At 58.2% G+C, this 13325-nt stretch overlaps 1 protein-coding gene across 4 annotated transcripts in view; it reads right to left on the bottom strand.

Moving 5' to 3' along the window:
* Positions 1 to 13325, bottom strand: part of PTPRF (protein tyrosine phosphatase receptor type F) — an 85206-nt gene that overhangs the window by 41534 nt on the left and 30347 nt on the right. For all 4 annotated transcript variants that reach the window (XM_060089663.1, XM_060089664.1, XM_060089665.1 and 1 more), the window contains exon 6: positions 7728 to 7916. In XM_060089663.1, coding sequence (XP_059945646.1) covers positions 7728 to 7916 — 189 coding nt within the window. The remainder of the gene's footprint in view (positions 1 to 7727; positions 7917 to 13325) is intronic.

The raw sequence follows: 13325 nt of genomic DNA, 5'->3' as shown, positions 1-13325 counted from the left end.
CCGGGCAAGCCGTCTGTGACAAGGAACATCCCGAGGGACCAGCAACGCCCGCTCCCTGGAACAAGCCGACGGACAATCACACCCACACAGGACGGTCCGATGGACAGTTAACAACCCCACAGGACACAGCCTGACAAAAACCACTGCCTGCACAGACCTACCCCTCCCAGAGCCCAGGCCAGCTGACAGTCACGCCCACACAGGACACACACAGAACTGCCTGACCTCACCTGACCTCACCTGACGGGAACCACTAGAAGAGTTCCAGGCCACGCTCTCATGGCTCAGGCCCCAGGGGAGGGCCACTGCGTCTGAGCTACAGCCCCTTCACCGCCCGACACCCCCTTCCACCACCCAGACCTGGGACAGCAGGACGGGCGCAAACATCCAAGGGGCTAGGAGCTGGAGGTGGGGAGACGGGTGCCCAGGCTGGGCCCTGATACCAAGGGAAAAAGGGCTGGCCTGCTCTATGGTCCTGGGCAGCCCTCCCCACCAGCATCAGGGAGTGTGAGGGCCCAGGGCCTGTGCCAAATACCCATCTCCTGCGAGAACAGCCCCGATGGGCACTCAACAGGTCATGTTTATGGGATGGATGGACGTTGTCACAGAAAATATTCATTCAAGCAGGTGGGGCTCAGGGCCCTGGCCAGAGGGAGAGGGGCTATATCAGGGTCAGCTCAGCTGGGGGCAGCTGGTGCCACAGGCGGGAGCAGGGAGTGGTACCTGGGTGGGATCCCTGCTCGGGGAGGAGGCTCCCCTGCAGTGAGAGCCAGGACTGGTCAAGGGACCCAACACAGACCCTGAGCCTACTGCACACAGAAATCCCCAAACTGGAACCAAGACCAAGACCCAGCAGTGGGGGCACTGAAGAGTCAGCACAGGCTGAAAGGATGGGCGGGGGGATCCGGAGGCTGAGTCCTGTCCTCAGCGGGTGATGGACAAGATGCACCACAGGGGAGCAGCTGCTCCACCCAGCCACATCTTGTGGTCCAAGAGCAGCCTGGCCCTAAACTCTGAGGGTCTAGATGTGCCCAAGAATACTGAATAAAAGCATTATGGAAGCAACCATTTTACAGGGTGCCTGCTCTGGGCCAGACATTGCCCAAATCCTCTTCCTCTCCTCTAATCCTCACGACCCCATGAGGGAGGTGGGGCCTTGGCCCTGACTTAAAGAGGAAACAGACTTCTGAGAGAGAAATTGAGTTTTTAAAGGAGTTGAGGTGAGTCAAACTCGAACCGGACCTTTGAGTACAGTCTGGGCTTGGAACCGCAGAATGTAGGGTCCTGCTGCATGAAAGCAGCTGGGGCCGATAGGTCAGGGGATCAGGCTACCTAGGATCCTATTTATTTCTGTTGTCATCCCAGCCTCTACATTAAAGTCTTAACTGCGCGTCCCTCCTAGCGTTTGCTGAGCTGGGGGATTTACAGGGGGATCCTCATTCCACTACAGGGCTGGGATATTAACGGGGAACTTAGTAATAATTGAGGGCCCAAGACAAAGAAGGTTCTCAAGAGGGAAGGCAAGGCTTGGTCATGCTCCCCCACCTCATGGGAAGACTATCTGTCTCTGGCCAGCCTTGAGGACCAGGGCCTGGCTTCCCTGCAGGAGCCAACAGAGCCCCTTCTGTGGGGCTGGCCTAGAAGACCTGGGCAGTTGGGCTTCCAGCCCCAGGACAGGGATGAGCCGAGTATCTCCACAATCCAGACTTGCAATGGATGAGTCACAGGAAGGGATGGCTGAGAGTGGATGTGTGTGGTGGCCGGTGGTGCTGAAGGGGCTGGAGCTGGAGATGAGGAGGCTGGAGAGGTCGGGATGGGGATGCGGGAGGTGACGGACGGGACTGGACGGGATGGAGTGGTGGTGACGGCGGTGGCGGCGAGGCGTGGTGTGGCGAGATGCACGGACAGCATTCTTACCTCTGATTGGTGAACCACCTGGCGAGGTAATTTGAATGCAAATAAGATCAGAGAGAAGCATTAGTACAAAAGGAAGGAAAGCCAAATCAGATAAAATAAAACATGAGAGGGCCTTAAATATATAGAGAAGTTGAGGCGTGGCTTAGGTGTGAGCAAGCACCAGGCTGCGTGTAGGCAAAGCTGTGTTCCCCAGGTCGCTGGCACGGCTCTGAGGAGGGGGAGACTGAGGCTGGGCCAGCAGGGCTGGGGGTGCCGGGAATCAGGGTGGTGAGTCAGGGCTCCTGCAGACTCCACCAGCTGAGCTCAGTGGAAGGGCAAGGTGAAGAGAAGAGGCGATATAACCCCACCCTGCAGGGCTCCCCAGATTCCACAGGTGAGTAGGATTTCAAAACAGAGCACTTACCCAAAGCAGGGCATTGAAGCAGACCAAAGAAAGGGCTAAAGGGAGAGCTCACCTCAGGCTATCACCAGACCAGCCCTCCACAAACACACACACCAGCCCCCTACTCACCACCCGGTGGCAGACCCCTGCAAAGCCACCCGACCTTGCTAAAAACCTACTGACTGCAGAGTCCCCCCACCTGATTGGTGAGAGCCAGGGGCCATTCTCCGCCCCCCCCCCTTGCCTGTTCATTGCCTTGTAACCCTGGGAATCAGCAGCCTAGACAGCCAGATGCTCACCCTGCAAATGCCTGGCGTGGGGCCATTATGAGGTCTGGACACGTTCCCTTCCCAACAGGGACCCCCTCTTCTACCACTGCCCCATCCAGAAGAGTGAGGGGCCTGTGGGCAGGCCCAGGTCAGCCCCGCCCACTTCTGGGGAGGGAAGTGTGCAGGGAGACAAACACTGGTTACTATCTCATTGAACCTGAAGACACCCACTGAGGAATTATCCATCTCAGTAAGAATGAGGAAACAGAGGCTGAGGAACATCAAGTGCCCAAAGCCAAAAGTCACACAGCTTATGAGGTGGCAGGAACTAACCAAGTCTGGCTCACAGCCTTCCCACTGGACACAGAGGCTGGAGACAAGGCCAAGGCGGCTGCTGGGACCTGGGCTGTGTGCAAGGCACGCAGAGGCTGTCCAGGAAGAACCATCATCACCGTGATCCTCCAAGCGTGGTCCACAGATCTTCAGTGTCCCAGAGGCCCCTTCGGGGTGTCCGCAAGGTCAAAGCCATTTTCATAACACTGAGAAGCTTTTTGCCTTTTTCACTTTTGTTCTCTCAAGAACATACAGTGGAGTTTCCCAGAGGCTTCAGGACATGTGATAGCACAATAGACCAAAAGCAGAAGCAGGTATGAGAATCCAGCTGTCTTCTATTAAACCCCAAATTAAAGAGATTTGTAAAAGTGTAAAACAGGGGCACTCTTCTCACTAAATGCTTTTGTTTCACGAAATATAATTATTGTCCATTAAAAAATATTGTTTACGTTAACATGTAATGGGATTTTTAATTATTTTAAAGTGGATTAATAAATATTTAAAATCTTCTCAGTCTTAACATCTAATATGGCAAATACTGATAAATAAAACCCACACAAACAAAAGCTCTTGGAGGTCCTCTGATATTTACAATCAGGGGTCCCAAGACCAAAAAGTCCACACGGCTGATTGACTCCTACAGTCCAGGCCTGACCTGGGATGGGGAGGGGAACGGGGAGAGGGAGGGGTGGCAGCGTAGATGCTCCAGGACTGGGACACCCTAGCTTCCGGCCTCAGCTCTTCCGAAACCTAGCCTGTTGTGTGACAAGTCTCTGGGCCTCTCCGAAAAGTCGTTTCCCCACCAAATGGAAAGAATCTGCCTTTTCCATTTCCCGAGATGGGTGTGGGAGACTGGAGGGTCCCCCGGATTTCACATTGCCCCTGAGGGGTGCCAGTGTGTTCAGACAAAAGGGACCATCACTGAGAGTGGCCCTCCTGACAGACCGGCTGATGGTGGGATGGAGCAGGGGCTGCAGCCCTCAGGCCCACCGCAGAGTCCCATCCGCTGGGACAGCGGGTCTCTTCCCGCACCCGATGCCGGCATCCCGGCTCAGGTGTCAGGGTGAGCAGTGGACAGGGTGGACAAGTGGTCTTCCAGGGTAACGGGGGTGGCGGCGTGCACACGCAGGCGCCGGGAGGAGCGGAGCACCGGCGGTGTCCCACAGGGGCCTGTCCAGGCTTGGCAGAGTGCAGGGCCAACAGCAGTGGCTCGGAGCCCCACTTGGAGGTCAGCCCCCTCGCTGCTCCAGTGATGCTGCCCGCTCCTGACTTCCACTCTCCCTGAGCTTGTGCCCATTCCTCCAGGGCCCACACCGGGCCTCAAGTTCAAATTCTCCAAGAGGCTCAGGTTGTGGCGGCAGGTGACATCGCTTCGGAGAAGAAGGCGCCTGTCGAGCAGAATTCGTGCCTGGGCCGCGCACGCTGCCAACTGCCCTCCTCTCCAGCTCTTCACGCCCTGGTGACACGAGCTGGGGCTCGGCCCGCAGATGCCTGAGGAGTTCTGGGTACTGGTCAGGGCGGGCCTGAGGTCTGGAGAGGACGAGACTATGGCGCTCTGGGGCCCTAGCAGAGTCCCCAGGCTCCAGGTTAGTCAGATGTGACAGAAGCCCCCTGGATGCCGTCCCAGGGGAGCTCCCCGGCCTCGGATCTCCACGTGACCCGGGGTGGGTGACTCCCTAACTCAGCTGTAAAGTAGGCATGATAATCACAAACTGTCCTACTTCTCAGGGTTGCAGGAGAATCAAGTGCAACCAAAGGCAGGGAAGCACTTTGTAAACTGTTGGTGATGCGTAAACCATGAGGCCCCTGTAAAAGCCGAGCGCTCAGGGGCCCGATTCCACTCCAACAGGGATGTCAAATGTGCATGAAACAGCCCCAGCACACTTCTCAATGGTACAGGATGGGGGCAGCAGCTATTGGGTCAAGGGTCAGGGCCCAGGGTCAGGCAGTGATGGAGAGAGTCCTGTCAGTTACTGCGGAGGTGGGATGACTGAGGCCCCTCAGGTGCCATCCCAGGAGTTGGACGTTGGGCCCACTACCCTTAGGTCACAGCTTCCAGGAGGCAGGAAAGGTCAAACAAGAAAGTCTTCCCTGGACCTGGGAAGCAGGGGGAATGAACGTTAGTCTGAAAGGACAGGCCCCAAAGGTCACGTTCAGGAAATCATTCATTCTAAGGGCTCAGAGATACCTGTCCTATAGCGGGGCTTGTGCTGGCCACTTGCGGGGCCCTCACAGATGGGAGCCAATCCCAGGCCCTCCCTGCAGAGTGCCCAGCCTAAGTGAGCAGAGCTGGAGCCAGACAGTGACAACACAAAGCAGGGTGAGTCTTGAAGGAGCAGGTCTCAGGCAGAGAAGGGGAGCTTCACGTTCCAGTGAATGTGAGCAGAGGGCGAGGATGTGGTCGGGGGCTCAGTGCAAGTCGGGGAGTGGCCGGAGCTACAAAGAGCCCCATTCACGGAACCCTCATCACACGCCAGTCAACTACAGCTCTCGCTACCTTTGTCTCACTTAATCCTCACTGTAACTCCTTTTTAAAGAGGAGAAAACTGAAGCTCAAAGTTAAATAACTTAAGCGAGGCCAAAGAGCTAGTGAGTGCAGCCGGGACCTGATGACACGAGCTGGGGAAGATGACAGCTGCAGTTGAGATGAACCGGAGATGTGAGCTGGGGGAGAGCAAGACGCGCTCTGTGTGCCTTGTTCAGGAGTGTGCACCTGACCATGGAGGCAGTAAGACGCCACTGGGCTTGTCAGAGCACAGAGGGTGCAGGCAGAAAACTCTGCCAGTGCTGCAGGATGGATTCAGGGGGAGAGTCTGGAGGCAGGGAGAGCAGTGTTTGGTGACCTGGGATACGGCCAAGGCAGCAGAAGGAGAAAAGGGGACCAACTGAGAACTATGTGGGTGACAAATCAAGAGGGTTTGGCGGTTCCTTACATGGAGTAGGAGTTGCAGTGTGTCCTAGGTTTCAGGTTACAGGGGCTGCCACTCAACAGAGAGAGGGTCAGTGGGAGAAGGGCACCGCTGTTTGGGAAGGAAGTTACCACCCTTCACAGTCAGGGTGACACCCAGAAGGCAGATGGGTGTTTTAGTCTAGAACTCCAGCAAGACGTCTGGGTTAGGCAGAACTGGGAATCTCAGGAGTGGAGGTAAATGGTACCTGAAGCTGTAAGGGTGGGTGAGCTGGCGGGGGAACGGCTGTGTCTATGGGATAAGAGCAGGGTTCACAGGCTCCCCGGCTGGAGGAACGAGCAGGAGGGGCTGCTGGGCAGACAGAGAAGGGGCACTTGGAGAAGTAAGAGGGAAGCCAGGGAGACAGAGGAGAGAGTGGCTAAGAGGGAGGGAGAGTGTTGGCAGCTGCCGAGAGGCTGAGGAGGCTGGCGAGCAGCATCCAGGGGAGTCCTGGGCGGGAGCTGACTCACAGGGCCGTGAATGGGTGCCACCGGGCCCGGCACACAGCAAGCACTACATAAATACTTAACGAACGAACATGTGCGACAGCCTGCCTTCCCAGAACTGCTGCCACAGTCAGCGCCGTTCCGGGCAGAGGCCAGGTCTGCGGGGAGGACCATCTGGCTGCTTGGGAAGCCTGCCTGAGGGCTGCGGGGAAACGGAGATGAGCTGAACCATGGCGGTCACTGTGCCGCGCTGGGCAGTGGCCGCAAATGCTGGTGGACCGTTTCCTGCCTTGATTATAGCTGTTTTAATGAACTGCACTACAGTTGCCTCCATCTTGTTGAGTTTTAAATTAAATTAAATGAGCTAACCTTCACAGGCTGTCTCAGGTGGCCGTGGCTGGGGCCAGAATCCTGCCCCTGCTGGGTGGCTTATCCCTCACTCCTCCCCTGGGCACCACAGGGGTGCCCACCTGGCAGAAGTTGGTGAGGAGGGGCTGGCAGCCCAGGAAGTGGCGGGGCACCTCTGCAGCCTGCAGGGCCCTGAAAGGGGCACAGTCATGTCCTCCTTTGCGGTGTCGACACCATAGGTGATGGGCAGCGGGGGCTCTGGCTGGTGCTGCCCGAGCCATCCTGCCTGAGTCCGCCATCCCACAGCTAGCAGGAGGCCTCCTGGACCAAGGTCTATCAGTGCAGCCCATGCTGGCAGCAGATGCAGAATTGCAGCTAAGGGGATTCCAAGGCTCCTTTCCCGCCTGCTCTGTTCCCACAAAAAAACTGAATCAATTATCCTGGCGGGAGCCTCGCAGGCAGATCGATCGACGGGGTGACACCTCCTGCCCGGTCAAGGCAGCATCCTTGCTCGCGGGGCTCCAAGCTGGCTCGACTGAGACATCCAGAGGAGACAGGTGGCCCTGGTGGCCGAGGGATGGCAGCACATCCCCCTGGCTCCAAGCCTCTGAGGTCCAGCCTTTTGAAGCCTGATGAATCAGGCATCTTTGGCCTCTTTCCCTGCCGTCTGAAGAAGCAAAGAGAAGCATCACCCAGGCCCCCCTCAGGCCAGGCTCCAGGGAAGGCGGAGGATGAGTGCCCACAGAGCACCTTCGCAGAGCCCAACACCAGGCTGGGAACAACACTTGTGCCTCAAGGGGCAGAGCTGGGCTGAAGTCTGGAGTCTGACAATCCCGGGAGGTGAAAGAATCACAGGTGACCAGCCCTCGCTGCCAAGCTTTCTTCCTGGGCAGGCCAGGTGGGCCTATAGCAGGATCTGGCCCACCCACTAGGCGCCCTCTGCTCAGCCCTAGAGGGTCAGCCCCAGGCTGAGGCCTCCCGTGGCTCCCAGGTACCCAGGCCCAAGAGGGAAGGCTGCGCTGGGTTCCGGCCTGATGCCTTTCCTGAAGTCTGCACGGCCCCTTGACCCTCGCCCTCTGCTCACCTGAACGCAGCTGCTTGATGCGGCCGTTGCTCGTGGCGGGGTCCACAGGGAGGAAGTCCTTGAACCAAGAGATCTCAGGGTCTGGATTCCCGCCCGCTGCGCACAGCATGGTGGCTGTGCGGGCCTTCTCCACCACCTTCAGCTGAGGCCCCATGTCAATGGAGGGGAAGCCGGGGGGCAGCTGTTCCTCTGCAGATAAAGAGCAGATGCGCACGTTAGGGCTGGCACTGCCTGCTCACGAGGACCACCCTAAGACTCCCAGGGTGGCTGGGATCGACTTATCTCTGCCCTGACTTCTAAGCATGAAGCCTGCCCTGACATGAGGAACCAGAGTCCCGAGCCCCACTACCCAGCCCTGCCCTTCACAGGGCCAGGGAGCTGCCGTGGGGCCCACCCTGCCTTGTCAGGAAGTCTCCGGGTCTGAGAAGCAATGCCTCGAACTGCAGACATGAGCACTTATCTCTCCGGGGCCTGGGAAAATGAGGATTGAGGCTCTCCTGGCCACAGCAGAAAGTGCTCCACGGATGCTGGGCTGTAGGGAGCCTGGGGCTCACACAGTGGCATCAACAGCCACAACTCAACCCAAAGGCTCCCCGTGCTGTTCAGCCCCCACTCCCTCTCCTGCATGTGCAGTGTCCCCTCCACTACCTGTATCCAGCCTTCAGCTCCACCACGTGGCAGAGCCCCACGTCATAGCCTGGTTTCTGGCCCCGACACTGGGCACCCTCTGCCCTACCAATGACCCACCTTCGACCCCCGGTCCTGACCCTGACCCTCCTCCCTCACTCAGTCCTGACCCTGGAAGCCATGGTCAGGCCTGGGGACCATGTCTGAGTACGTGGAGGCTAAAGAGATAAAAACGCCCTGTGAGGACACCAAAAGTTGACGAGGGGGGCAAAACTCCACGGCTGCCTTCTCCCGGCTTGCCAGGGGTTGAGGGCTCACTTCCATGAGAGCAACAGGCATGGACCGCAGCAGCACACCCCTACTCTCACTACACGTGGACTCGTGCATCAGCCCTGAGGGGCCAGGGATGGGGCAAGGCTGCCCACTCTGCACCCTTGGGAGCACACACTGGGCTGGTAGCACAGGCTCTGGATGAGAACAGACCAAGTGGAGCTCCCACCTCCATCACTCACTAGCTCTGTGACCTGGGAGTGTTACTAATCCTCTCCCTTTATCCATTTTAATCTATAAACAGGGTTCAAGTGCCCTCCTTGTAAAGCCGTTGTGAAGACTACACGCAACGATACACATAAGGTGCTGGAGAGTGCCTGACAAAGAATCCGAACCCAATGGCTGTTGGTAGACATTATTATTATAACTAGCAAGGACTGGGCCACTGGGGGCAGACAGCTACCAAGACTTGGGCCTGGGGCCCCCTCTCCCGTCCTGGGCTGGCGAGAGGCGCTCCCTTCCAGGAGCAAACCACAGAGTGAGTGTGAGAAGTTGGCAAAGCCTCTCTGCCAGTGTGGATGCCAGGCACACCCAATGCGGGAAGGGGAACCCTGTCCTTTGTCAGTCTCCTGGCAGGGGAGCGGGGCTAAATGGTGGGGGAGACCAGGAGACCAGCACCGCTCCCGTCTCCTTCCTGCAGGCCCAGCACAAGACGAGCGTGTGGGGATGTTTGCTGAGGTCAGGTTCCTGTGCCAGGGAAAAGACAAGTGGGATCCTCAGAAGGGAGGAAAGTAGAGGTTGGTGGGGCTGGTCCCCCCAGAGACCCAGGGGGACTGGCTGGTGGGCAGGCAGGAGAGGAAGCTGGAGGAGCCTCAGCAGCAGGGGCAAGACATCGCTCTATCTGCTGCCACATCCCAGGGGGCGTTCTGCCGAGGCTCCAGCTGCCTGGGGCATCCCTAAGAGACTGTGGACCTGTCAGGAGAAGGGGGTGTCTCGGGCTGGGGAGCAGTAGGACTCCCAGCACGGTCTCGCCTCCCAGCTTCTCCCGGTAACTGGCAGAACACTTCCCCACCTGCAGCCCTTTAAGTTCCAGACATGAACCCAGCGTGTCCTTGGCTGTAAATATGATCCCACAGCGTCCTGACTTTTAGCTCTGATTTTTAAAAGGACAACGTTAACAGTGGCAAGGAAAGGGAGGATGGAAATGAAGCAGGACTTGGGATGCGCCAAGCAGGGGAACAGCTTCCTTTGGTCCTGCCGTCACTTGCTTTTCCAGGAAGGCCCAGGCAGGGCTCCGTCCACCTCCACCCTCCCTGCCCTCCCCAACAGCCAGGGGACACTCAGGGCTGCTGGAGCCATCCTAGCCCACTGGGACACCAGTCTAGTTCTTCCCAGACCTCAATCCTACCTGCTCAGCCCTCCAGAGCAGTGGAGGAGGGAGGCGGGCAGGGCCTGCCAGAGTCAGGGCCCAGGAGTCAGCTCGCCTTCATCTCTACCCACAAGGTGCTGCTCAAGAAGGGAAGAAGTACAAACATCTGCAGCCCTGTGTCCTGGGAATATACTCTGAATTCCTAACACGGGGAAAGTCTTTGGGATTTGTGCCAAATTAAGGACAATTAATTTTCCTCCCTCAATTATCGTGCCCTCAGTGGTTCTGTCCTTGGCTCAGATCATCCCTCAGGCACAACCGCCAGAGCCTAAAACTGGCGTGTGTGAAGAGCTGTCCATAAAACAGCGGGACCCAAAGGCCAGTCCCTTGTGCCAACTAGGCTTCCAGGCGCAAGTCAAAAGGCTGTAGTTCTGCACCTTGGGGAAGGGAAGCGTGTCTCACAGGAGGACTCCAGCCCCTCGGGAGTGACCTGCTGTTGGCTCTTCCTTCTACGCTCACCCGCGGGGGCCTCCGGCACATTCAAATATAGCCAAGGACAGCAGCCATTACCGATGCCCGCGTGTTTCTGGACAAGCTGAGCACTGGGCAGGTTGGTGTAAACGGACCCACCACCAGACTGTGACATTTATCCTCTTCACCCCTGCCTCCCCACCGCTCCCCCCTACCCCGCCCAGGAACCACAGGAGCTTGGGGCCACTGTAGCCTGAACCACTCAGGCTAAGGACCAGGGCAAATTCCTCAGGCTGACGTTGCATGATCACTCCAAACCCATCAACAACCGGGAAAACAGAAGTCCAGATATGAGGGGTAAAGGTTAGGTTTATGGAGCATTTACTAGTTCCAGGTACTGCGTTAAAATGCTTTACAAAATGATTTTACTGAAACTACGTAAGGTACGTGAGCAAATGGGGGTGTAGATATCTCGGAACCTGCCCAAGGTCACAGAGTTAAGTCGAGGTGGGGCTGGCATGAGACCAGGTGGTGGGACTCCTCACCTGTCAGGGTAGGGGCGCCGGCGCCGGAAGGGCTCAGGGTAGTCCTGGGGGAGCCAGCCACCATCCTGCCCCGTACCACGCCCTCTGCCGGCGGGCTTCAGGCCCGCAGCTTCGCTGCAGACCCCTGCACACACGCCGCAGCGTTTTTATTTACTGCAAAACGAACACGACTGTCCCCCACACATGGCCGCCCTCGGGAATGCACCCACGTTCCAACACATGCATCTACGGGTCACGCCGAATCCCTTCAAAACCCGTCCTGAGGGCGGAGGGGCTGCGGAGCGCCAGGAGAGGAAGGGTCCCTCCCCCTTCCAGGCCGCCGGTAACTATGGCAACGGCGAAGACTCTGCGCCGCGGCGGAAAGGCGGCACATGCCGTGTCCACGCGGGGCGCGCGTCTGCGGTCCGAGCCGCTGCCCCCACTCCTGCCCCCGCCTGGGTGGAGGCACGGCGCCCCTTCTCAGGACCCCACTCCCCAACCCCAGGAAGTCCAGCTTCTTTCACGCTCAACCGACGCGTAGCTGGGGGCTGCCCCCCTAGTGTGCACAGCGCCGGGGAAGTCCCTACACCTGCCTCGCAGTCTCAGTGCCCGACTTCCGCAGTGTCTGTGCCTCTGGGGCGAGGTCTATCCATCCTCTGATAAAAGGGTCCCCGAGAAGGAAAGAGAAACCCATGGGGACTTTAGGGGACCTCAGAGGTACTGGGGAGCCTCTACAGCCGTTTGTGGATTCTGCCTGTATGCATATGTAGGGCGCACACATTCCTAGTGTCTGCCCGCACAGATCTGTGTACCTGTGGTGGGTACACACGTGTGCATGAATTGCGATGGTCTTTAGATACTGCAGTGGGAACCCTGACCCCTTCTTCCCTGCTATCCCCACTGGGCAGAGGAAGGTGACAGGGTGTGGGGGGGTTGGAGGATGGGTGTTGGGAGCCTAAGGCTCAGAGAGGGTCAAGAGATTGGCTGAGGTCCCCACAGCAGCAGTGGAGCTGGATCAGTTCAACTCCACAGCTCACCTGCTATCTTGGTGGCTTCCTGAAGGAGGAGGGAGATGCAAGAATAGGAAACACTGGAACAGGGGAGGCAGGGAGAGCTTTCTGGTGGAAGGGAGGGAGGGGCTGCCTGAGTAAGGGCTGTGGTCCGGGGAGAGAGTGGGAAGGTAAGGCTGCTTGGAGCTAAGGCCTGATGGATGCAGCTGGGGTGGAGGTGGACAGGGGCTCAGCCTAGGCTGGCTGCAATGACTGGGGGAGGGGGCTGCTGAGGCCCCCTACAAAGCACACACAGGTCTCTTTGTCCAGCTCAGCCTGGGATGCCTGAGGCGGAGTCTGGGCCAGAGGGAGGGGGCTGCACCAGGGAAGCGGACAGATGGGGACGCCTTGCGGGGTCCCGGAGCGGGCGGCACCGTCTGTCAGCACGAACTTCTCACCCGTGTTTACCCAGCTTCCTGGCGGCTCTGTGCGCACGCAGGCACACACAGGCACACACATACACAGGCTCCCTGGGGTGGCACCGTCTGTAGGCCTGACCCCCTCCCCTGTGCCTGAGTGTTGGGCCTGGCCTCACCCCTTCTCTGAACGTAGACAACTAGATACATGCACAACCAGGGACCCACAGAGATATACGTGGAGAAAGAGACAGGTGCAAAAATAGAAACCTACATGTGCGTGCGGAGGGGCACCTGCAGTGACAAGCACCTGTGGAAACAGACTCATGCAAGCAGATCCAGAGGGAGAGCACGCAGAGATGCAGAAACACACATGTGCAGACATGCAAAGATAACACGTATGCTGACACACGTGTATCTGGAGACGCATGCAGGGACGGAGCCGGGAAACGCAGACAGAGACGCATGAGGGGACCTCGTGGGTGGCAGGGCTGCTGGTTCCCCCAGCCCTCCTGGCACTCTAAGGAAACCAAGGCTGCCTCAGGCCCTGTCCCTGAGGCAGCTCCATCCTTAGCAAGGTCAGGGCCAAGACACCCCCTAGCAGGTGGGAAGGGCTCCTCAGACCCGCAGGCTCCCACACTCTCCCAGAGAGCCCCACCCCGCCCCCAGACTTCCAGGCAGTAAGGGGGGCCTGGGGAGCCTTGGGCTCCCTTCGCAGCTTTCAGGCTTGATTTTCAGCTTTTTCTAAGAGAAAACTCCCACCTCTTTTAGCACTCAGATTTCATCAAACTTGGCATCTTAAAAGCCTGTTTTGTTTTTGAGTCTGAGCTGTTTGGGGCCTGTCGGCAGCACAAGCTAGCTGAGAACAGCCAAGCAGCCGAGGCCTCCCCCTTGCAGTCCCCCACCTCCAGGGCTTCCCTGGCACCTCACAG

This window comes from Mesoplodon densirostris, chromosome 2 (assembly GCF_025265405.1).
Source record: "Mesoplodon densirostris isolate mMesDen1 chromosome 2, mMesDen1 primary haplotype, whole genome shotgun sequence".
NCBI lineage: Eukaryota > Metazoa > Chordata > Mammalia > Artiodactyla > Ziphiidae > Mesoplodon > Mesoplodon densirostris.
Note: the sequence above shows the minus strand (reverse complement) of the source record. Positions and strands in the feature narration are given on the sequence as shown.